Source organism: Bos indicus x Bos taurus, chromosome 16 (genome assembly GCF_003369695.1).
Source record: "Bos indicus x Bos taurus breed Angus x Brahman F1 hybrid chromosome 16, Bos_hybrid_MaternalHap_v2.0, whole genome shotgun sequence".
NCBI lineage: Eukaryota > Metazoa > Chordata > Mammalia > Artiodactyla > Bovidae > Bos > Bos indicus x Bos taurus.
The window spans coordinates 48,828,384-48,851,689 of NC_040091.1; the positions used below are offsets into that span (position 1 = coordinate 48,828,384).

The 23,306-nt window shown below is 58.5% G+C and overlaps 1 protein-coding gene across 2 annotated transcripts in view; it reads left to right on the forward strand.

The window, feature by feature from the left end:
* Positions 1-12,004: 12,004 nt before the first annotated feature.
* MEGF6 (multiple EGF like domains 6) overlaps positions 12,005-23,306 on the forward strand; it is a 100,704-nt gene continuing 89,402 nt past the window's right edge. For both annotated transcript variants that reach the window (XM_027565115.1, XM_027565117.1), the window contains exons 1-3: positions 12,005-12,393; positions 16,147-16,281; positions 20,594-20,703. In XM_027565115.1, the coding sequence (XP_027420916.1) occupies positions 12,047-12,393; positions 16,147-16,281; positions 20,594-20,703 (592 nt within the window). In that variant the 5' untranslated portion in view covers positions 12,005-12,046. The remainder of the gene's footprint in view (positions 12,394-16,146; positions 16,282-20,593; positions 20,704-23,306) is intronic.

The window sequence follows — 23,306 nt, forward strand, 5'->3', positions numbered from 1 at the left end:
CTTCCTGGGAAGACCAAGGGCTCAGAGATGGCTGAGTGTACAGAGACAGGAAAGGGCTTCTAGCCCCGCCAGCCTGCTGAGATGGTGCAGGGACAGCCACTGCTGCCCCTGGGGGACCAGGGGCCATGTCACACCCAATGGGAGGTAGCCGCTTTCTCTGGCACCCAGAGCCTCCAGCTGAGTCTGCTCTGCTGGTCCCTGCAGGGTGGGCCTGAATCAGGCCCCAGAGGGTCAGCCTGAGCGGTTGGGCTTAGGAGACCTGCTGGCCCCTCTCCTGAGTCCCCTCAGTACAGGGGCTCAGCAATGGCAGCTGGGCGAGTGGCCTCAAAGGGACTTGAATCCCGGCTGCCCTGCTTCTGTCCACTGAACTGGGACCCTCAAGCCCTGTCTGCCTCAGTCTCCTTTTTTTTTACTGAGTGGAGATAATGACAGTTCCTGCTTCCTATGGCTGTTGGAAGAAGTCTGTGAGTGAGGACCTGGGACTCAGTGCCCCGCCAGACCTGGAGCCAGCTCAGTGTTAAGCATGTTCATGCTGTTCGCTGAGCTGCTACTCAGGGCCTCGTGTGCTGCAGATATCGTCTTTGCTCCGCCCACATGTGCACGTCCCATTCAACCAAGGAGAAAACAGTCCCAGAGAGGCTGTCACTTTGCAAAGGTCACGAAGAGCCCTGGAGTGCAGGGCCTGTGTCCCCGCCCCCACCCCTGCCCCCCGCTGGTGGCCCATGAGAACAGGCAGAGGAAACCCGTCCTCCACTGGATTCACTAGGAGTCCATGTGTGCTCACCCACCCTAGGACACGATGACCAGGGAGACACGATCGAGAGCTGATGGCATGACTTTACAACGACCTTGATCAGGGTCAACTCAGCCGAGGAAGGAGGGATGAGAAGGAGCCATGGTTTAAAGGATGAGGCTGAAGGTGGGGAGGAGGAAGTAAGAGGGGACAGCAGTGATGCTGACAGGCGGCAGCAGTGTGGGGATGGAAGAGGCCTGGTCATTTCTGTGGGACAGCCAGCCCCACAGGGCCCAGCCCGCTCATCCACACATAGCTGTGGTGACCTTGAACTCAGTACTTAACCTTCCTGCCTCCCTCTCCTTGTCTGGAGAGCAAGAATAATGCAACCTGGCTCCCAGTTTGTCATGAGGCTCAAACGAGCTCACAGGTGCCGAGAAAGACACCTGAACATCCCTGGCTCAGGTGCTTCGTGGGCGTTGGTGGAGTCAAGGACAGGACGGGGCTGAAGAAACGGGACAAAGGCCAGTGTGAATGCACCCAGCTCTCGAGGAGGCTGGTGGGCAGAACCTAGAGCTCAGGGGTTTGGGTCTACCTAGAGCAGGAGGGCTCCGCCTGCTCAGGGATAGATGGAGAGAGCTGCGGGTGGACAGGTGGTGGGGTGCGGATGCAGTGGGGGAGCAGCATGGAGCGGTTCTGGGACATCTGCTTTCTTCGGTGTCGAGCAAAGGAGTTGTTTCAGGTGGGTGTGGGGACCACCAGGAGTGCCAGGAGTCCTCAGGCAGGTTCTCAGTGGAGCCTTCCACGCAGCAGCTGGTGGGAGTGGGAGAAGCCAGTGGCTGGACTGGAGTTTGCTGGGCAGCTGTGGCCGAAGACAAGGGGAAAAGGGAGGACAAGCTCCTATAAGTGAGTATTCGCCAAGGCCCATGAGGGGTCAGGGATGGCACCCCAGTTGTCAGCTGACAGGCTAAGCTGCCAAGATTTCAGGGATGCTGTGGAAGACAGGTGACCCCCGGATCAGAGATGATGGGCTGTTATCCACAGGGAAGCCACGTCCAGAGCGTCAGCATGTTGCATGCGTCCTGAGTCCCAGCTCCTACGGGATGCTGCCATGGGGCCGTGTCACTGCAGAGAAACTGGGGCCTGTGAGCAAGCCTGGTCCTTGCCCCTCAGGGCTGCTCTGTGACCAGCGGCCCCAGGCGGGGCGGTCAGGGCCTGGCACTTGCTCCTGGCGCCCCCTGCAGGATGTGTAGGAGAGTTTCCCAGCAAGGTCAATGGAGGGGACCTTGAGTCTAGTTCTGGTATGACGGAGGCATCAGCAGATCTAATAGGCACTGGTGACCGGGAGGAGGTCATTGAGAGAATGGGACCACTGCTGACTCTCAAGCTGGACCCAGGCAATCGGAGTGTTGACGAAAATAATCATTGAGCTATCTAATATAGGAACAGAAAAGAGCCAAACTGTAGCCCGGAAGACTGCCTGTCAGATCACTCAGAGGAACTGCTCCAGAGAAGCAGGATTTTCAGCACAGTTTTCTGTCTTGTCAGAACAGAGAGCATCAAAGGAGTCAGGGAGACATTTCTTCAAGGTTTCAAAAAACAGATCGGCACATACACAGGGCTTCAGTGTGGCCTTGGCAACTGGGAAGGGAGTCTTATTGTGGAGGGAGTAACCAGCATTGGTGTCCCACAAGGGGAGGTGTTTAATCTTCATTTTTAACATGGGTAGTCTTTACTTCTGGTCAATGTTTCCTTTAATAATTAAAGTGAAAGTGAAGTCGCTCAGTCATGTCCGATTCTTTGCGACCCCATGGACTGTAGCCTACCAGGCTCCTCTGTCCATGGGATTTTCCAGGCAATAGTACTGGAGTGGATTGCCATTTCCTTCTCCAGGGGATCTTTCCAACCCAGGGATTGAACCCAGGTCTCCCGCATTGTAGATAGACGCTTTACTGTCTGAGCCACCAGGAATTAAAGCAGACAGGAATTCCCTGGTGGCTCAGTGGTAAAGAACCTGCCTGCCAATGCAGGGGAATCGGGTTTGATACCTGGTCCAGGAAGGCCCCACATGCCGAGGAGCAACCAAGCCCGTGCTCTGGAGCCTGGGAACCGCAACTACTGAAGCCTGCGCTCTTTAGAGCTGCTCTCTGCAACAAGAGAAGCCACTGCAATGAGAAGCCTGCACACGGCAGCTAGAGAGTAGCCCCCGCTCACTGCAACTGGAGAAAAGCTGAGGTAGCAGGGAAGACCCAGCACAGTCAAAAATAAAATTATAAAAAATAATTAAAGCAGACATATGACCTGCCACAAACAGGCTGTTCTAGTTGGCATCAGATTCAGGCTAGCTCCTGTATGAGCCAGAATGACTTCCCCAGACCTTGGCGCGTGAGGATTTCCTTCATCAGGAAGCTCCTTGAACATCTTAAGATGTCCTTAAGATATTCAGAAGCAGCCATAGGACAGTGAGGTGCCCGTGAGACCACAGTCACGTGACTGAGCCCCATGAAGGCCTCTGCGTGAACTTTTATGATCTGGCAGGTGGGTGTGGAGACCCACTGGAACTACAGTGCCCAAGACAAGCCTCAGGAGCAAATTCCCTGTTTGTCAACCTGCCCCCGGCCCATCTGGAGCGTCTGCCTCTTCCTTCGGTCTCTTGCTGCCCTGGCGTGTGGCTGGTTTTGAAACCAGCAGTGTGGAGGGATGGAGAACAGGGTCTGACGTCTGGACGCCAGAGGCTACAGTGGGTGCTGGAGTCGGAAGTGTCACAGAGACAGCGCTCTGCAGGGGAACATGGACTGAGTCTTGGTCTTGGGACTGGGTGCCCAGTGATGGGTGAGCAGGGGCCAGGACCGGACAGAGGGTGGGCCCTGAGTTCCCAGGATGCTGGCAGGAGTAGGCATGACAGTGAAGATGCTGACCGGGTGTCTGAGCCTTTAGTGGATGTGGAGGGGGTGGGGCAGGTAACTTGAACATCCACAAACTCGAGAGATGGCTGGGTTGGTCACTGAGCATCCGTTGGACACCTGGCACCAGCTGTTGTGCTGACCTCATGGGGCCATCATCCCAAAGTACCACAGATGGGGGTGTTTTAACAACAGTCTGAGGCCGGAAATCCAAGGTCAGGTGTCTGCAGGGCCATGATCCCCCTGAAACCTGTAGGGGAAACTCTCTGCTGCCCTTTCCAGCCCCTGGCGGCTGCCAGAGGTCCTGAGCAGGTGGCCAGGTCACCCTGATACCCCCTCCTCCTCCTGATAACTCTCTCCCCTCTTCCATGTTGGACTCAGGCCCGCCCAGGTGACCTCATCTTAACCTGATGACACCTGCAAAGACCGCGAAACATGGCCACGGATACTGAAAGACTCCACCCCCAAACACGGCCATGGATCCCGAGTGGCAGCGGTTAGGACTCTAGAGTGACTGGGGAGGTGACGCAGTTCTCCCTGTGAGAGGGGTGGGCACGTGCTAACAGCGAGGGGGCTCAGCTGGTGCTCAGCGCTGTCCATCTGCACACAGTGGTCGTCGACGGGAGGGAACTCCTGCCGGGTCTGGCTGTGGCTGCCCCTCCCGAGCTGCGTCCCCCTAGGTTTGCACTGCCTCTCTCTTGGGACCATTGAAAGGCTGTTCCCGCTCCCACCAGCAGGTGGCAGGATCGCCCACACGGGGCCTTCAGAGCAGCGTCCTGCGCCTGGGTGTCCGTTAGCAAATAGATGATGGTCATCTCTTCCCCAGGTGAGTGGAAGGCCGCCAAGTCTCAGCTGGAAGTGTGGATTTTTAACTCCAGATGTTGTGGCTTAGTGTTTGTTTGTTTGGTTTTTTACCAAATCCAAGGATCTCACCTTTGACGTCTGCTTCTGATGGAAAGGGAGGTCAGGCGCACGCCTGTGGGAACTGCAGGGGCAGGACCTCAGAGCTGCCAGGGTTCCAGGGGTTCTGGGGCTCTGCGTCAGAGGTTAAGGCAGAGCCCAGGGACTACTCTGTGGGCCACACTCACCTTCCAGAGACAGCTGCCCTCTGGGCGAGGCCTGTCTCTCCTGGGGAACCAGGCTGTGGACTCAGGGCTGGTCAGAGGCTGGACAGTGTTTGCTGGCTGCCCTGGCCCTGGAGACCCACCTGAGAGCTGCCGTGTGGTGCACTGGGGAGACTGCTCTTGATCTTTAGTAGATTTCTTTCAACAAACAAACACCCCGTCCAGCAGACAGGGTTGGGGGAAGCCCTGGCCTTGGGCAAGGAGGGGGCGGGCTTCCAGACATCCTGACTTTAAGGCATATGAGCAGGACATGGGGAGACAGGAAGACATGGACACAGTACTGCAGTGTCTAAAGGCTGAGTCATCTCCATGGTAACTTTCATCATGTCCTGCACTCTGATGGAGAGGACTGGCTCCCTCTGCCCACACTCTGCTGCCCACCTCACCACGCCGAGGAGCCCCTAGTGCCCTGTGCCCATCTGGCGGGAGCTGAGGTGTGAAGATGGAACCCAGGGAAGGTCTGGCCACATGGATGTGCTGCCCTCGGGCGAGTGGGTTCAGGAGGGTCACTGGGTGATACTGGGATAGGGTTGGGGGCCAGGAGTTCTTGGAAAGGTCATTGCCTGGGACTGGGGCATCTGCCCTGGTTCTGGTCAGCATGGAAGTCAAAGGGTGACAGGAAGGGGGACACATATTGACTGTTCCCGAGAAATGCCAGGGCTGCACCGTGGGGAGTGTGTCCAGCAACAGCAAATTCCCGTGTCTCCCAGACTCGGTGTCAGGAGGAGCCTTTGCCTGCCCCCAAGGACATGTGCTTCTGAGTAGGCGGGCAGGAAGGGCCCCCCGGCATGCCCCGTGCTCTGCCACCTCCTCTGTGGGCTCCCAGGGCAGGCGCTGGGCCGCCTTGTCACGGCTGTACGTGTGCCCTATAGCTGCTGTGAGAAACGACCACAATCTGGGTGTCAAAATGAAGGAAAGCTGCTCTCTCACAGTCTGGAGGCTGGAGCCTGAGAAGGAGGAGCAGCCAGGCTGGTCCCTCTGGAGGCTGCAGGGAGTGTCTTCTCTGTGCTCCTCTCCCAGCTTCTGGTGGTGGCTGCAGTCTCCTGCGTCCCTGGGCTGGTGGGTGTGCCCCTCCCATCCTGCCTGCATGTGGCCACAATGCCGCCCTGATGTCTCCCTGTGTCTCAGGTCGCCTCCTTCTAAGTATCTTCTTTCTGGAAGCTTCCTTAAGGAACCTCAGATTGGACTTGTATTTATTTGTTATTTATTTATTTCTGGCTGTGCGGTGTGTGGAATCTTGGTTCCCTGACCTGGGGTCGAACCTGTGCCCCGGACCACCAGGGAAGTTCCCTCTTTCTCTTACAAGGACACCTGTCGTTGGGCTGAGGCTAAGTCCAGGGCAGTTTCTTTCTGATATCCTTAACTTATATCTACAGAGACCCCTTTCCCATGTCTGGTCACATTTGCTGGTCCTGGGGGCCAGGGCTTAGAAAGATGACTTTTCAGGGGATACAGCTCAATCTGGCACTGGTGCATGAGTGGGTGGTTTTCTGCTCGCAAGGTTGGCAGGGATCTGTAACCCCCTTCTTGATGCCCCTTCCCTCACCCCCAGGTAAAGGGAGGGAAGGGTGAAGGGGGCGAGCCAAGCCTGTCTGTCCACTGAGCAGTAGTCAACTTGCTGTCCAGCCAATAGGCCATCAGATCAGTGGCCGAGCAGGAACCGGATTCTGGGCCAATACTCTGCCGTTCCTGGCCCACCACGTGGATGGAGGCAGAGAGAGGCACTGGGCGTCACCCAGGGCTGCACAGTAGAGGGGCCCTGACCCTGGCGTCTGCTCCAGAATCCTGGCCCACCCACCCTCTCCGGCCCCGTCGCACAGCCTGACTGTGTTTGCGTGGGTGGCCTCTTTGGTGTCAGTCTCTCTTGGGGGTGAAAGAGGAGGTTTAGAACTAGACTCTGGAAGCAGAGCCTGAGAGCATCCATCTGGCTGGAGAGGCGTTTGGCGTAGGGTTTTGGATGCCCTGCTTAACTCGTCATCTGGTCCAGAGAGGGGTGATACTGGATTTGAGGTCCCCTCCCAGTGGGAAATGGTGGGCTTCCCCCTACACATACACACACACTATCGCAGGCGCCCAACCCCCTGTGGACACTGCTTATACCAGGCCCTCTCTTCTGGAACCTGAAAATGCCTTTGGCACTAAGTAATTTGCTTACTCTCCTGTCAAGGAGAGGTGTCTGTAAAAATTCAGACAGAATACTGGATTCTTCTCTTGGATTGCCAACAAGTCCAGCTCAGGGAGCCGCAGAGGCTGTGCTAGGCCATCTCTGCAGGACCCTGTCTTCCAATTTCCTGGGACTGGGCGCCACCGAGGAGGTGAGGGGCTGCAGCTTGGCGTGGGAGAGGGAGCAGGTGGCTGTGTGAGGGGCCAGCCAGGCTGGGAGCACGCCTCTTCCTCCGCCCCACCTTATTTCCCTTGGGCCAAAGGCTATTTTTATCATTTCCAGCAAAGAATGGGACCAAAACATCAACAAGCAGTGTCTTTTAAAAGTGCTCTTCATAAAAGGCTCACGTTCGGGGCGCCTTCTGGGCCTGTGTCCCTGCAAACACTCGGGATCCTGACTACCAGCTTCCCATCTGCACCTTGTAAACTGAGCCAGTGATCCCAGGCTGGAGTTGGGAGGTTTGGCTATAGTTGGTCTAGTGGCCTCAGAGATGGGAAATTGGACTGAGCAGAATTCCATCCCCAGCAACCCAGCTCCAGCTCAAAGAGAGTAAAGCCTTAGCCTATGGAGGCCACGTGGGTGAGGCGTGGGGACCGGAGGGCTTCAGTGGACTGGTGAGGAATGCACATCGCCTCCACTGTCAGAGTAAATCTCCCCCCCACGCTTCTTGACTTTCTCCGAGTTGGATCACTATGAAGATGCCAGATCTTCTGGAATTAATGAGTATGTTTAACAAAATTCTAATGAAAAGTCTGAAGCAACTTTGAAAGTGCTGGATAAGGGACTCCAAAGTTTATTTGGAAGAAAGATGGGTGAAAATTCCCAGCATAATTTGCAGTTAAATAAGGGTGAAGCGGGTCCCTTCATGGATTTCACCCTTGTCACGGCGAAGCAGCTTGTGTGCCTCAGTGAGTCTCTGAGCTGTGCTGTGCAGGGCCGTCTGCAGGACGTGCTCACTGCAGGAGGGTATGGCAAACCACGCCAGTGCTCTTGCTGTGAGAACCCTGTGGACAGTATGAAAAGGCACAAAGGTGTGACCCTGGAAGATGAACCTCCCACATTGGAAGGTGTCCAATATGCTGCTGGGGAGATTGGAGGATAATTACTAATAGCTCCAGGAAGAATGAAGCGGCTGGGCCAAAGCAGAAACGATGCTTAGCTGCAGATGTGTCTTGTGGTGAAAGTAAAGTCTGATGCTGTAGAGAACAATATTGCATAGGAACCTGGAATGTTAGGTCCATGAATCAAGGTAAATTGGAGTAGTCCAGCAGGAGATGGCAAGAGTGAACACCGACATCTTAGGAATCAGTGAACCAGAATGGACGGAAATGGGTGAATTTAATTCTGATGACCATTATATCTACTACTGTGGGCAAGAATCCTTTTGAAGAAATGGAGTAGCCCTCATAATCAACAAGAGAGTCTGAAATGCAGTACTTGAGTGCAATCTCAAAATGACAGAATGATCTCAGTTTGTTTCCAAAGCAAACCAAGACTGCCTCCAAGTCTATGCCCCAACCACTAATGCCAAAGAACCTGAAGTTGATTGGTTCTATGAAGGCCTACATGACCTTCTAGAACTAACACCAAAAAAGATGTCCTTTTCATGACAGGGGACTGGAATCCAAAAGTAGGAAGTCAAGAGATACCTGGAATAATAGACAAATTTGGCCTTGGAGTACAAATTGAAGCAGGGCAAAGTCTAACAGAGTTTTGTTAAGAGAACAGGCTGGTCAACAGAGGGTCAGCAAACACCCTCTTCTGACCACACAAGAGACCACTCTACACATGACCATCACCAATTGACCTCTAATGAAATTAAATTGATTGTATTCTTTGTAGCTGAAGATGGAGAAGCTCTATACAGTCAGCAAAAACAAGACCAGGAGTTGACTGTGGCTCAGATCATGAGCTCCTTATTGCAAAGTTCAGGCTTAAACTGAAAAAGTAGGGAAAATCATTAGACCATTCAGGTATGAGCTAAATCAAATCCCTTATGATTATACAGTGGAGGTGATAAATAAATTCAAGGGATTAGATTTTGTAGGTTGAGTGCCTGAAGAACTATGGACAGAGGTTTGTACCATTGTACGGGAGGCAATGACTAAAACCATCCCCAAGAAAAAGAAATGCAAAAAGGCAAAGTGGTTGTCTGAGGAGGGCTTACAAATAGCTGAGAAAAGAAGGGATGTGAAAGACAAAGGAGAAAGGGAAAGATGTACTCAACTGAACGCAGAGTTCCAGAAAATAGCAAGGAGAGATAAGAAAGCCTTCTTGCATGCCAAGGTGACATACAGAAAGAAAACTGTATTTCTGATCTTCCCCAACTCAGTGCCTATCTCTAGGCACCGGGGAAATAGCAGGGCAGACTGTAGGCTTGGGGACACACACTCAGAAACCTACATTGTCTGGAAGCATCACCAACTACCCCAAGACTGAAACTACAGACCAGGAAAATGTTTGCAATGTCCCATAAACTGTCACTTTATCATGAAAATGGACAAAGATGGAAAATTCTTAGGGAATATTTATTGCATTCTAATTAGATGGATTACTAAAAAGGTTGTTTGAGTTAAGTCCATTTATAAAAGTGTACGAAACACATATGTGGGCTTCAGTGGTAAAGAATCTGCATACCAATTCAGGAGACATGAGTTTGATCCCTGGGTCAGGAAGATACCCTGGAGAAGGAAATGGCAACCCATTCCAGGATTCTTGCCTGGGGAATCCCATGGACGGAGGAGCCTGGTGGGCTACAGCTCACGAGGCACAAGAGTCGAACATGACTTAGCAACTGAACAACAATGAACACATATCTACTATTTAATTCACTTCCGTTCTTTCCTTACAGAAGGACCCATCTTATTTGTTTTAGGGCCCTTCACACTTGGGGACCCTCCCATCAGCAGCCTCCATTTTAACCCACAGGACCCACCCAGATTCTTTCCTCCCTCCTCTGAGGAGCCGGAGAAGGTTCTGAAAGGATGCAGCCCCCTCAGCCTATGTTGAGGGGGCTGGGATGGGGTCCCTCGAGGAGCTGGTGAACAGTTGAAGCTGCTCACTCACTCATTCAGTGCACACTTATCCAGCTGTTTCATGCCAAGTACAGCTCTGGAGGGGAGGGGGCGGTCAGGTCTTTGAAGGTAGACAGCAGGTGGGCCACGAGGAAACTCTCTGGTGGAGGGACTCGAACCCCAGGCAGGGCCTCACATTCACTCGGGAACTCGAAGGCTCTCTTAGGGCAGGCTCGTAAGATACCAGGTGTCAGGGAGCCCAGAAGGAGCATGGGCCCTAGGGTGGACCAGTCCTGCCACTGGGATGCCAGTGAGGGGTGGGGGGTGAGGTTGAGCAGAGGGCACACAGGACCATGTCTGGGGCATCACCGAGCAGGGGTGCTGACCTGTGTTTGTGGTTTCAGAAGATGGTGAAATCACCCTGCTGTGGACTGAACTGTTTTTTTGTTCAGTCGCTCAGTCATGTCCGACTCTTTCTGACCCCATGGACTGCAGCACGCCAGGCTTCTCTGTCCTTCACCATCTCCTGGAGCTTGCTCAAACTAATGTCCATCAAGTTGGTGATGCCATCCACCCATCTCATCTTTTTTCGTCCGCTTCTTCTCCTGCCCTCAATGTTTCCCGGCATCAGGGTCTTTTCAAATGAGTCTGCTCTTCCCATCAGGTGGCCAAAGTATTGGAGCTTCAGCCTCACCATCAGCCCTTCCAATGAATATTCAGGGTTGATTTCCTTTACCATTGATTGACCGGTTTGATCTTCTTGCAGTCCAAGGGTCTCTCAAGAGTCTTCTCCAACACCACAGTTCAAAAGCATCAATTCTTCAGCGCTCATCCTTCTTTATGGTCCAGCTCTCACATTGATACATGACTACTGGAAAAACCATAGCTTTGACCACATGGACCTCTCTAGGCAAAGTAATGTCTCTGCTTATCCACAGGTTGAAGCCCTACTCCTCAATGTGAATGTATATGGAGCCTGGCCTTTAAGGAGGTGAAAGTGAAAGTCCCTCAGTTGTGTCCGACTCTTTGAGACTCCATTGACTATATAGTCCATGGAACTCTCCAGGCCAGAATATTAGAGTAGGTAGCCTTTCCCTTCAGGGCGTCTTCCCAACCCAGGGATGGAACCCAGGTCTTCCGCATTGCAGGAGGATTCTTTACAAGCTGAGCCACCAGGGAAGCCCAAGGAGGGTGACTATAGTTAAATGAGGTAATGGGGTGGGGCCCTGGTCCCAGGTGTCTGGCTTTGTCTAAGAAGCAGACACCAGAGCTGCTGTCTCTCTCACCCCTTTGCCCCCCAGGTGAGCTCACACCAGGAGGCAGTCTCTGCAGGTCAGGAAGAGGGCCTCCCCAGGAACCCAGAGAGTCAGCATCTTGACCTTGGGCGTCCAGTGTCCAGAAGGAGATAAATCACCGTCTGGTCGTGTTGACCCAGACACCTTGAGGGGCTGCTGGACTGGCCGGACTTCTCTCTACTCTCCGAGATCCAGTGGTTTTCTTAGCTGCACAGGTTTAGTGAAGGTCCCAGAGACAGCTCGCCCTGTCCAGTTCCAGGATCTGCAGTTTATTAGGGGCGACTTGGGGGTGCTGGCTGCTTCCGCTCTGACCTTAGTTTCCCCATTCGTGCAGCAGGGTGGAGGCGGGACTGGCCCGACAGAGACCCACCTCCCCCGGGATAACGAGGGGCTGGGGCCCAGCGTCCTGGAGGACTGCCTTTCCACGGGTGAGGGGCGAGATCTCTGCTGCTCCACCTTTGGTCTCCCGAGTCGCACGGAACCTGGGACTTTCAGCCGGAGAGGAGGGGGAAGCGCGAGTGGGCAGCGAGGGGTGGGGGCGAGGACCTAGGCGGGTTGTGGGCGGGGCTGTGGGCCGAGGAAGGCGGGGCTGGGGCGGAGCGTCTGGGCGAGGACGGGGTGTGGGCCGGGGTCTGCGCCCGGGGGTGTGCCGGGGGCGGGGCGAGACCGGAGTAGGAGGGATCGGGTATGTCTGGGCGGTGGGCGGAGTCGGGGCTGGGGTCGGAGCAGGGGGCGTGGCGGAGGTGGGCCGCTTCTCCCTCGCCGGGCTTGAAGTGCACTGGGCTCCCCGCGCCGGGGCGGGTATCTGGCTGGATGCATTCAGGCGCACAGGACTCCGCGTTGCCCTCCAGCGCGGGCTCGAAACCGGGGCCCTGCCCACCTGCGGCGACCTCACGCTCGGCGGGACCGGGCGCGGCACCTGTGGCTGCCCCCGCCGGGTCCCCCGGGCCATGGCGCACGTGGAGGAGGCGGCTACGAGCGCCCGCCTGGGCCGCCTGTGAGCGCGGGACCGTAGGAGGGACCCGGCGCGACGCCGCGGGCACTATGCCTTTCCTTCCGGAGGCGGGGGCGGCGGGGCGCGCCGTGGCCCTGGCCCTGGTGCTGCTGCTCCCCGCAGTACCCACGGGCGCCGGCGCCCTGCTCCGCCTGCAACCGGGCATGTGAGTAGCCGGGGCGGGCGCGGGAGGCTGGAGGGACGTCCGGAGACCCCGAGTCCTGGGCGGCTTTTCCCCCGGGTCCCTAAGAACTATGGGCTCTTTGCCTTAACTGGGGAGGGGGAGGTTAAGAGACAAGGATCGGGGGTTGGGTCTGGGGGAGCCTCCGTGGTAGGGCCACCCGGCCTCTCCCCTTCCCCTTCTTCGTCTGCCTGAACTCTGACCGCGGGTTTGCACGTTGGGAGGAATCGGCGCCCCGCGAGGTGAGGGAGTCTGGGCAGCTTGGAGAAGCTGAGAGGAAGCTTGGAGCAGCTTGGAGAAGGCTGAGAGGAAGCAGCGCGTGCCCACTTCCTTCCAGAGCCTGTCTCCTGGGGCCGGGGTCCTGTGCCCAGACAGGGGGCCGCTTGGGCTTGGTTTCTGTGTTAAATACGCGCGGGCTTTGGGGCTGGGAGACAGGAGAAGGAATTCAGTTACAGAATGGGCAGGAAGAGAGGGTCAGGGAGCCAGCCGAGATGAATTTAATTTTGAAAGATGATTCCTCAGCGGGCCGTTTTAGCGGTCTCTTTTAAACAGCAAATCGATCCTTGTGTTGGCCTCAGAGGAAAACTGGTGCGAAGTGAGCCGGTCTGGAGGAGGAGGGTGGGGGGAGGGCCTGCTGGCGCCCCGCGCTCTCCGCAGGGTATTGGGCCTGGGGCCCTCCGAGCTTGGAAAGGCTGCTGAGGGGCTACAGGAGGACTGCGAGGGGCCTTGGCGGGGGCTTCCTGTGCCGGGCTCCGCCAGCCCTGAGGGCTGGGTGCACCTGGCTGTCCAGACTGAAAGGACAGGCTTCCAGGCAGAGCTGGGGAGGGGGCAAATCCATGCCCCCAGGCCCCCGGGGTCTTGCTTTACTCCAAGAAAGATTCTTCTGTGGCCTTTTAAAGGAGCAGATCTGGGGCCTGAGCCCCGACTCTCCACGTGACTTCTCCCCTGACATTGCTCTTTGCTGTGACCCCAGGGAGTTTAGTTTGTCCAGGGGAAGCGGTGGCCTCTCAGCCTGCCTGCTCTTCACGTGGTCGGCCCAGGCTCCCCAGAATCCCTGGGTGCTGGTCAGGGTGGATGCTGAACAGAGGACTCTGCTCTTAAGAGGGGCTTCTGCCCCTGTGGGCTGGTGGGGACCGCTGGTTGCCCTTCCCCGACCCCGGGGAGTGAACCTGTCCTTTGAGGTATACCCATTCAGCCAGGGGTCACCCAGCCCTGGGAGGGCTTTCTCCCAGCGGGCAGAGGACTGCAGGAGAGTTCAGACTTCCTCTGCTCACTTTTCCCAAAGCCTCCTCCTGGCCCCTCACCTCCACTCTTCAGACCCTTCAAGGCCCCGCCCACCAGTCCTCCTCCTGGGGAGCCTCCCACCTGTGTGTGGGGGGGTGGCTGCCCTCTGGGGCCTGTGCCCATGTTTCTTGTCCTGGGGCACAGTCACTCCACTCTCAGATGCCCCCTGTCATGTTGACTTCCTTGCTGCCGGGGAGCAGACCTTCCCAGTCATGTCTGTAAGCACCTGCCACCTTCCCAGACCCTCAGTGGCACCATAGTGAGAGTGCTGGCTGGCTGAATGATTGGGGGTGCTTTTTTGCTAGACTTCTGAGAAACCTTATGAATGGGCCCATCCTGCAGCTCATTCTGCCCAGAAAGGAGGCAGGAGCCAGTGGGCCCTTGGAGGCCCCAGAATTGGCTCCTTGCTGCCTGCACCCCAAAAGCGGGGTCTGGAGAGCAGTGAGGGCCCCAGAAGGTCCTGACCCCTGTGTCACTTCCCTTCACGGACAGCTTCACCCTCCCTGGCTGGCTCAACAATCCTATGATGGGCCTGTGGGAAGGTGAGGCGGGAGGATGCTCTAAGGGGGGTTCCCACTTACTGGTGGCTCTGAGACCCTGGGGACCTGCAGGGGTGATGTGGCTGGTCCTTTGGCTCTTGCTGGCTGATGGGTCCAGAATCCAAATGAGACAATGCTTATTTATTTACTTAATTACATCTCCGAAGTGAACCTCTTCTGCTACGGAAAGATGCTGGCCTTTCTCTCCAGGGCCTGGGCTGACTGCTGACAGTGTGCTGGGCTGGTCAAGACAGGGCTGTGGGAGCAGTGTCTGAGCACAGGGAGCTCTGACCTACCTCAGCCCAAGGCTGCAAGGCTCAGAGGAGGCATCTTCTCACAGCCCTGCTTCCCTGGGGCTGGAGTCCTCTGGGCAGCTGTGCTAGGAAAATGTCCAGTACTCCAGAATCAGCTCATTAGACTGACCCCTCCCACCTGGAGAGGAACAGGCCCTCCAAGCTCAAGTCCCCTCTTACAAGCAACTCCTGAACCCACTGGCCCTGAGCACTGCATGGTCCCCATTCGCTGAGGCTTCCTCTGGCCATTCGAAGGCCCCTGCTCACTGGTCAGGGAGCTTGAAAGCTGAACTGTACTTTCATGGCCTGTGAGCAGCTCGCAGTCACTGGGCCCTGCCTGTCCGCCTCTCCTGGGGGCAGAGGCTGTGCTGGGTGGAGGGAGAAGGCAGGGAAGGGGCACTCCCCTCACCAGCTGCCCTGTGCCAGGCCAGGCTGTGTGTTTGGTGCCGGGCGTGAGCTTGACGTTGCGATCATTTCTCCATTTGTCCAGTGGGAGGACCTGGGTGTCTGAGGGTGGTCTGCCCGGGTCACAGCGTCCTTGGGACCTCAAGGCTGGACCTGGGCTCGTCCAAGCTCAGAGCGCCGAGCGTCCCCTCGTGCATACTGCATCCAAGCCAGGAGGCCACTAAAAAATGGAGCCTGTAAAAACAGACAGGACAGAGACACTTCTCAGCAACCCAGCCCCCTCCTAGACCCGGGGGTGTGTGCAGTCAGGCTTCCCCAGCTGCGTGTGCATGGCTGGCTCCCTTGCCCTGTGCCCTGGTTTCGTCCTCACCTCTTCACCCTGGCGTCTAGTTCTTGGGGTCCAGGAACTGCCCACCCTGGAGGGACGTGTCTCACTCCTACCCTTGCAGCTCCAGGAGCCCTGCTCTGCCCCCGATACCAGATGGCCCATGCTGGCATGAACACCGCCCCTTACAAAGCTCTGCTCACTTTGCAGTTGAGGAAGCACCTCCCGCCCCCCAGATGGGCAGTGGGTTCATTTCAGGAGCAGAGGGCCCGAGCAGGGACTCCTGCCCGCCCTGCTCCCAACCTCCCAACCTCGGGAGTCTTTTCTGTGCCTCCTCCCACCTGCCTCTTTGTTTCCCCCTCCGCCCTCCCCCACCATTTCCTCCTTCTTTCCAAATGGAAAAGCCAGCTCCGCTTGTGCTTCTGAGGTGCCGGAAACTTCCCAGAGGAGAAAGTCGTTCCAGGCTCGCCCCTCCTCCCTTGAACGGTTTTCAGCACGCAGTAGCCAGGCGGCCTGCCTGCCAGCCTAGGGGACCAGAGTCACGCAGGGGCCTCAGGGGGCGGGGACAGGGGGCAGCGGACGGGAGAGTGACCAGAGCAGATGTGGCTGAAGGGCTGCCGTGCCGCCTCGTCGTGGTCATCCCGCTGGTCAGCATCCCTCAGCCCACGTGGCTGAGGTTTGAGGTGGAGGTTCAGAGGCGGCCCTGTGCATCCTTTTTCTCCTGAATATCCGTGCTCTTGAGGCCCGGCCTGTGCAGGCCCGGGGTGGGCACTGGGCTGGGTGCCCTCACCCGGGGCCTGGCCTCAAGTCTGGACAGCTGGACCCCCGAGAGCAAGCATGCAGGGGGGTTGGAGTTGGTGATGGGGGTGCTGACTGTCTGTCTCTGTCCCAGGCCCCACGTGTGTGCGGAGCAGGAGCTGACTCTGGTGGGCCGCCGCCAGCCCTGTGTGCGGGCCTTCAGCCGCACAGTGCCCGTGTGGAGGCCGGGTTGTGGGCGGCAGGCCTGGTGTGTCAGCCACGAGCGCAGGTATGTGCAGGGGTCCCAAGGCCCCGTGTGGGGGTGGGGACTCAGCTCACCCCCGCTGCTGCATGGAGTGCAGGGAGGGGGCAGTGTGGCTGGGACGGGGCTGTCCTGGTCTCAGGGCACAGCCCCCCCGCAGTGCCCCACATCTGAGGTCAAGGCCCCTGACACTGCCTTGGGGTATGGCTACCATGGAGGCTATTCCCAGACTGTACACCCCTGCTCAGCGGCCACCTGGGGCCTGGTGGGTGGGGGCAGACCCCGTGGTGAGGGGGCCTGTGAGGAGGAGGAGGGGACCCTGCAGGGAGAGGTGCTGGCCATCCATGCAGGAGGGTGAGAGTGGGGCGCTCAGCCTGCTGAGGTCCCGCCTGCCGGCGGCTGCTACCTGCCCCTGAGCCCATGTGAAACCTCTATTGCTCAAGATTTTATTTCAAAATCAAGCGGAGGGAGTGCCTTTGCCTGCCTCTCCTCTTCTGGCAGGTTCTGGAATCTGCCTGATTGCAGAGCTGGGTGGGGCGGGGTGAGAAGGGCCTTCCGTCCCTCCCTCTTCTGAGGGGGTGTGCCGAGGAGGTGTGCCGTCCAGCCTCTCGGCTAGGTCTTCAGGATGTGAACCTGCTGGGTCTGCCCCAGGGAGCAGGGGCCGTCACCTTTGTTTTAAATGCTTGCTGTCCCATCACACCTGTGCTGTTCTCACCGTGGTTCTCAGCTGGGGGCTGAGGGGTTCATCTCCCTCCCGGGGCCTTCACAGCGTCTGGAGAGTGTGGGTTGTGGAAGTTGAGCTGGGAGGACGGGGCAGGTGGAGGCAAGGACAGCTCCTCTACCAGGACGGTCCCGCCCCAGGGTCAGGAGGGCTGAGGCTGGGCCCTGCCGGCGAAGGGGAAGTTAGCCTGTCGTTTCCTCAGAGATGTGCATCTCTTTGTCTTTCCTGGCCCCACGTGTGTGTGGGTGTAGGTGTGTTTGTAAAACAGGAATGAGGTCACATCAGCTGCATCCCCACCCCCCCATAGCTTTCGGGGAAAGGGCGCTACTTTGGAAGCAGCCAGAAGCCCTGTGGTCCCTGGGTTGGAGGGTGGGTGGGTGGGTGGCCCTGCTAGAGAGGCTCCTGTGACTGGCCATTTCTCCAGGCTGTCCTGGGCAGGGCGGGTGCAGCGTTTTCAAGGTGACTGGTGCCTCAGCTTCCTGGCAGGGCACCTGGGCACTGCTGGGGAACGTCCATCTGCTGGGGAGCCGTGCTGCCTGGCCATGTGCAGCCCGTGTCGAGGGTCCGTGTTCTGGGTCCCAGTTTCCTGGGAAGGCTCAGGCAGGGCTCTGGATCCTTTCCTTGCACTGCTCAGCCCGGTACCTGGGACCCTACCCCCCGAAACCCAGCAGGACCACCTCCAGGTTCCGAGGGAGCAGTGTGGGCCCCAGCTCCATGGCGACTGCTGTCCCGTCTGCCTGGCTCTGGGCTGGAGCAGGGGCACAGGTTCCTCTGTTGGGCTGTCTCACTCCAGGTGAGCACAGACACCTTCCCACCTCGGTGCCCATGGCGGTCAGTGTCCTATAGAGTTTCCTGGGGTCGGTGCTGAGGGCATGTGGGCGTCCCAGTCTCATTTTGACTCTGGAGGGCTCCCTGCTTTGTTAATATGTCTTGTCCCCTCTCACGATGCTCATGGCTGAGGCCTCCATGCCGGCTGTGGAAGGTTTCCCAAATGCGTCATCCAGCTGGCCCTTCCGTGGCTGTGGAGGCTATGGCCAGTGTTAAGGAGGCTTCCGCGGCTGGCCCACTCCTGTAAGACCCCACAGAGGCTCCAGCTTTATCGTGCTGAGCTCCCAGCCCTCCCTCCCGCTCTGCCAGACCAGCGTCCAGCCCTCCTTGGTCCACTCTTATGTGATCAGCCACGGGCCAGGCCACACATGTGACAGCTCCGTGGTGGCTGCTGTTTCTCCTGCAGCCACAGTGACGTCTGTATCTGGTTCCTGGGCTGGTGGGCTTGCTGCATGGCCCTGGCGGGGCTGGGTGGGGTGGCACGGGTCTGCATCCTGGCCCAGAGCAGGCAAGGCTGTGACAACACCTGAGAGGCTGGACGAGGGTTCTTGCTTATGTCCCCCCAGTGAGCATTTCCCCAACAAACCCAACATAGACTGCCCCAGGGTGAGGGAGCTTGGGCTGTGTGCCCCCCAGGGGCACAAAGGAACAGGTGAGGAGGGAGAGGATGCTTGAGCATGAAGCTTACACATGAGCCCCCACCAGGCCCCTCCCCTGTCCCACTGTGCCGGGGCCTGGGCTTCTCAGGGGCCACACAAGGTGAGGAGTGGATGTCAGCCTGGTAGCCATGTCCCCCGTCCACCCCGGCCTTGCGAAAACTGGCTCCTGGCCGTGGCGGGGGCCCATGTGACTGTCCCACATGAGGTGTCCCATGTGAGCTGCAGCAGGGGCTGCAGTCTGACCTGCTGTCTCCAAGGGTCACTGGCTTTAGGGGCCATCGGGGAGGGTGGCCGACCAGCCAGGTCACTGGGAGGAGCAGCACGTAGCCCAGGGAGCGGGTAAATATTTACGGCAGAAGAGTCCGTCTGCTTTGCCAGACATTGTCCGCGCCGTGGTAGGCCTCTCTCCAAGCAAGTGGTTTCATGTCCTGCCAAAGTGGCGTTTTGCAGACTCCCCTGAGATGCGTGTACACAGTCATGTGCACGTGCTCACGCTTCCGGGAAGCGCGGTTGGTTTGAGGGGTCCCGGTCCCCTCGGCGACCAGGAGCTTCCTGGAGCTCCTGAGGGCCAGGAAGAGCAAGCCAGGGGGTGCGGGGGGTGTTGTTTCCCTGTTCTGGAGCTGGTAGCCTAAGCTCCCACACCTCCTGATGCCACAAGGGCCCTGGACCCAACCAGGCCAGGCCCTGGGCAGCAGCCCTGCAGATGGCAGCAGGGCGGGGTGTTGTGCCTGGAGGTCGCTCACGCAGGGTGGGCTTGGGTTGTCCCTTTGCTCTCCTGCTACTCCACTCTGTCGTCTGGGCTGGGGGCTGAAGCGGGGAGTTGGGGTGGCTCCCCGGGCAGGTGGGTGGGGTGTGGCAGATCCTTGCTTGGGTTGTTAAAGCCCACTCTCTGGAGCAACAAACACAGAGGTCTCCAGATGGGATGCAGGAGTTGGGGTGCGGCTGGAAGGAGGAGCACTGCAGGTGGGGGACAGTCTGATGGGCTGAGTCGGACCAGGGCACCCCCACCCCGCCCTCCCGCTTCTGCTCCGGGTTCATGGTTGCAGGGGAGTCCCAGCCTGGGGGAGGTGGACCCTCTCGGACTACTCCCCCAAGCCTGCCCGCTGTGGGGGCTGGTGATACAGGGCAGAGGTTGGGCTGGACTGGCAGAAGGTAGCCCTGAGTGGCTGGGCTTCCGGGGACCTGGAGGCGCAGGTGTCCGGGGGCAGCCTGTGGATCTGGGGTAGGGACAGATGGGAGGCCCTTACCCCTTGGGTGGGGCTTGTCTCTCTCTGATGTGGGCAGCACCTTCCTGTGGCCACTCCCTGTGCCAGGCCCCAGGCTGGCTGGATTGGCTGCCTGCTTCCAACTCCTGGAAGCAGGACTATGCCCCTCTCTGCTCAGCCTTTGTGAGGCCATAGCAGTCCCATTGGAGCAGTCCCATTGGAGCAGTCCCATTGGACCAGCCTTGGACTCAGGGAACCCTGGCCTCTAGAGCACCCTCCTCCAGGAAGCCCTCCCACCTGTCCCTTCTGACCTCAGTGCCGTGTGCTGAGCACACTCGGGTCCTGCTGCTTCCACAGATGCTTGACCCTCATCAGCCTGTCTCCCCGGCTTAGCCCTTAGTGGGGAAGGGGCCCGTCCCCAGGGACATCCCAGGACCAGCCTGCCACCTGGCTCCTTGGTGCACTGGTGGGCTGGGAGCCTGGGACACGGCTTGCCAGCACTGGGCACCTCAGCCCACTTGGTCATTCCAGGGGCCACTCTTGCTCCTGGGCTGGGCCCTGAGTCTAACCCTCAGACCCTTGTAGACTGGCCTCAGGATGAGAGCTGTGTGCTGGACACGATGCCTGTCCCGAGGTTCCTCAGAGCCGGACCACCATGGGGGTGAGAGGGAAGGGGTGGCATGTTGCCCTGCTGCTGGTTCCAGGATGGCTGTGCCCCCCCCCTCAGTGCCCCTCATTTATATGACACGGCCTCTGGAATGCTGACCTTCCACCCACCTCTGTGCCCTGACCTGCTCAGCTGTGAACTGGGGACAGTGGGGGAGTTGGCCTGGGACATGAGGTGTGGTGGGAGCCAGAAGCACCAGATAGAAATGCCTGGAGCCTGGTCCTTCGGCAGTAATGCTCCCCTCTCCCTTCTCTTCTAGAACCGTCTACTACACGGGCTACAGGCAGGTGTACTCCACAGAGGCCCAAACGGTGTTCCGGTGCTGCCCAGGGTGGAGCCAACAGCCAGGGAGCCAGGGCTGCCTCTCCCGTGAGTGCCCCCAGCCCCCAGTCCCCCCATGGAGGCTATATCCTCAGTCAGTCTCCCGGGGGTTTGTCCCGCTGCCACACACGATGGAGCATCTCATGGCTGTGGGGGAGACTTCAGAGCCACTGGCTCAGCCACTCTACTCCCCCGAGACTGCTCACACGAACTGATGGAAGGGGAGGACCAGTGATGCTTCTCTGGCCTGATGCTGCAGGAGCTGCAGAGAGAGTTGGGACTTGTGGAGGTGCAGAGCTGGAGGGCAGGGGCCGTCTGCGTGGCGCCAGGGAGGGGGCCAAGGGTGGCCCCAGGGCCATGTCTGGGTGTCAGTGGGCTCAGACGCCCCTGAGCTTGGTTTGGGGTTGGTGTTATAGAGTGTGAACCCCTTGCCCACCTGCCCCGTGTGCCCACGCCCACGCCCTGCTCTCTGGGTCCTTCTGCTGCTCTGCCCAGGGCCTGGGCGAGGAACTCCGTCCTGTCCCCCCCCCCCACCGTGGGCACCCTGGGCCTCAGTCTCCTCTCTGCTGGACAGAATGTCAATCCTGCCTCCCTCAGAGAAAAGGGTCCTGATGGATGCGGGGGGAGGGGCAGCCCCTAGGTGTCTGCACAGGACCACAGGCAGCCTGCAACCCCCAAAGGGACCCCACTGAGGGTCCCAGAGGTGGGGCAGGAATCGGATTCCGATCCTAGTGGGCGGCTGTGAACCTCTGCTTTGTAAATGGAACGGATGGGGCTGGAGTCCAGCTGCCGGGGATGTTGGGGGAGGGTTCCTGGTCTGCAGGTGTGGGCACAAGCGAGCCCACCGTTGTAGCTGGCAGGGTGGGAGAAGGCAGCCGTCCTCCTGAGAGGTTGGCCCACAGGTTGGGCAGCCCCTGAAACAGCACTGGGGCGTCCAGACAGGGTGAGGTTGGGCTGCACCGTGGAGGGTGGCAGGTTTGTGGCTCCTCATGGCGTGGGGGTTAACCTCGGGTGGGCCGCTCTGTGACGGGTGGAAACTGGACTTCCCAGGTCATGTCCCTGCCTGTCCTCTGGCCCCTGGGGGGGGATTCCATAAACAGGGGCCACAGACGCGCTCTGTGGACTCCAGCAGGAAAGGGGGAAAGTAGAGGATGTGGTGATGTTTGTCCAGGAGAGGAAATGAGTAATTCTCTGCAGGAAGGGGCGGGGGGAGAGGACCAGACGTGCCTTGGGGGGATGATGCAGGAGCAGGTGGTGCTGGCCAGCGGCCCCTGGAGCGTGGGGAGCATCCAGCTCTGACGGCCCTCCTCTCCGTGGCTGTCTGATCACAATGGTGATCTGTGCGGAAGAGGAAGTGGGCTCTATGTCTGTGTGCCCTGGGTTTATGGGAAGGGACGTGGGTGCATCCCCGCGTGGCCGGCCTGGGGTGAAGACTTCTGGGCACGGTAGGGGCAGGGGAAGGGGCAGGGAAGGTTTGCACAGCAGTGTCCCGCAGTTGTCATCCACTGTGCACTCCTGATCTGGAGCCCAGTGACCCTCAGTGTCACCTGTGTCTTGGAGTGACCATCCCAGGATTGGGTGGGGGGAGTGGGAGGACCCAAGGGCCATCCAGACCCCTGGAGGCCCGCTGCGGAGATGGTCCAGTGCCGGCTGTTCAGAAACGGGGGGTCAGCATTGGGCTGGGTCCACGGCACCAGGAGCTGCTAGTCTCAGCCACAGCCTGGCGGGCCCGGCCTGTGGTTCTGCCTGTGCCCGCAGCCAGGATGCTCGAGGTGGCCCTGCCCTGGCTGGCTGGGTGGCAAGAGGAAGATGCAGCCACACCACTTGGGGATCAGGGGTTGCTGAACCAGCCCAGGACTAAGGGGCCCACCTTTGGGACTTCTCAGTGCAGGGAGGGGTCTCAGCGGGGACCCTCCCAGGGCAGCCTGGGCTGTGCCTCTGGCTGGGGCCAGGGCTGAGGTGGTAGGGAGGTGGGACGCATCTCGGTGTCTGGGTCAGGCCCTGGAGGTACAGGTTGTCATGTCAGCTGGCAGACACAGGACAGGGCCCCCACGTGTATCTTGAACTTGAGGCTCTCGCTTTCTTGGTTGATTTTTAAAAATTCATTTTTAGGGTGGGATTTATTTATTTATGTACCTGGCTTGTATCTGTTTGCTTTAATTATCCGGGAAGAGCCCTGTGATCTGACCTCTTGGGACACTCACTTGTCCCCCCGGCATCTGGGTGGCCAGCATGTGAAGGAGCAGGGAGAGAGCTGGGATCCTGCCCCCAGCATCAGCTCATTGGTACACTCATTCATTTTTTCATACATTCATTCATTCGGTTTATGCTCAGCTGATCTGGAGCACTGAAAGTTCAGGGGGACTAGGTTAGGGTTACGGACAATACATGTCCATGCGGGCCTCAGGTCTGTGGGGGATCTCAGGCCCGTGGGGGACTCAGGTCTGTGGCGAGGCCAGCAGCTGCTGGCAGATGCTGAAGTGACCCTGATATGTGAGGATGGGCAGACCAGGCCAGCCAGATGGGCACTGGTGTTGTGTGGAGTGACTGGAGCCAGAGCAGGAGGAGTTTGTGGGGGGAGGAGGAGGAAGGGGGAGAGGTGGGTGGCCAGGGCCTTTCTTAGCTGCCCCACGCTGTAGCTGAGCCCCTGG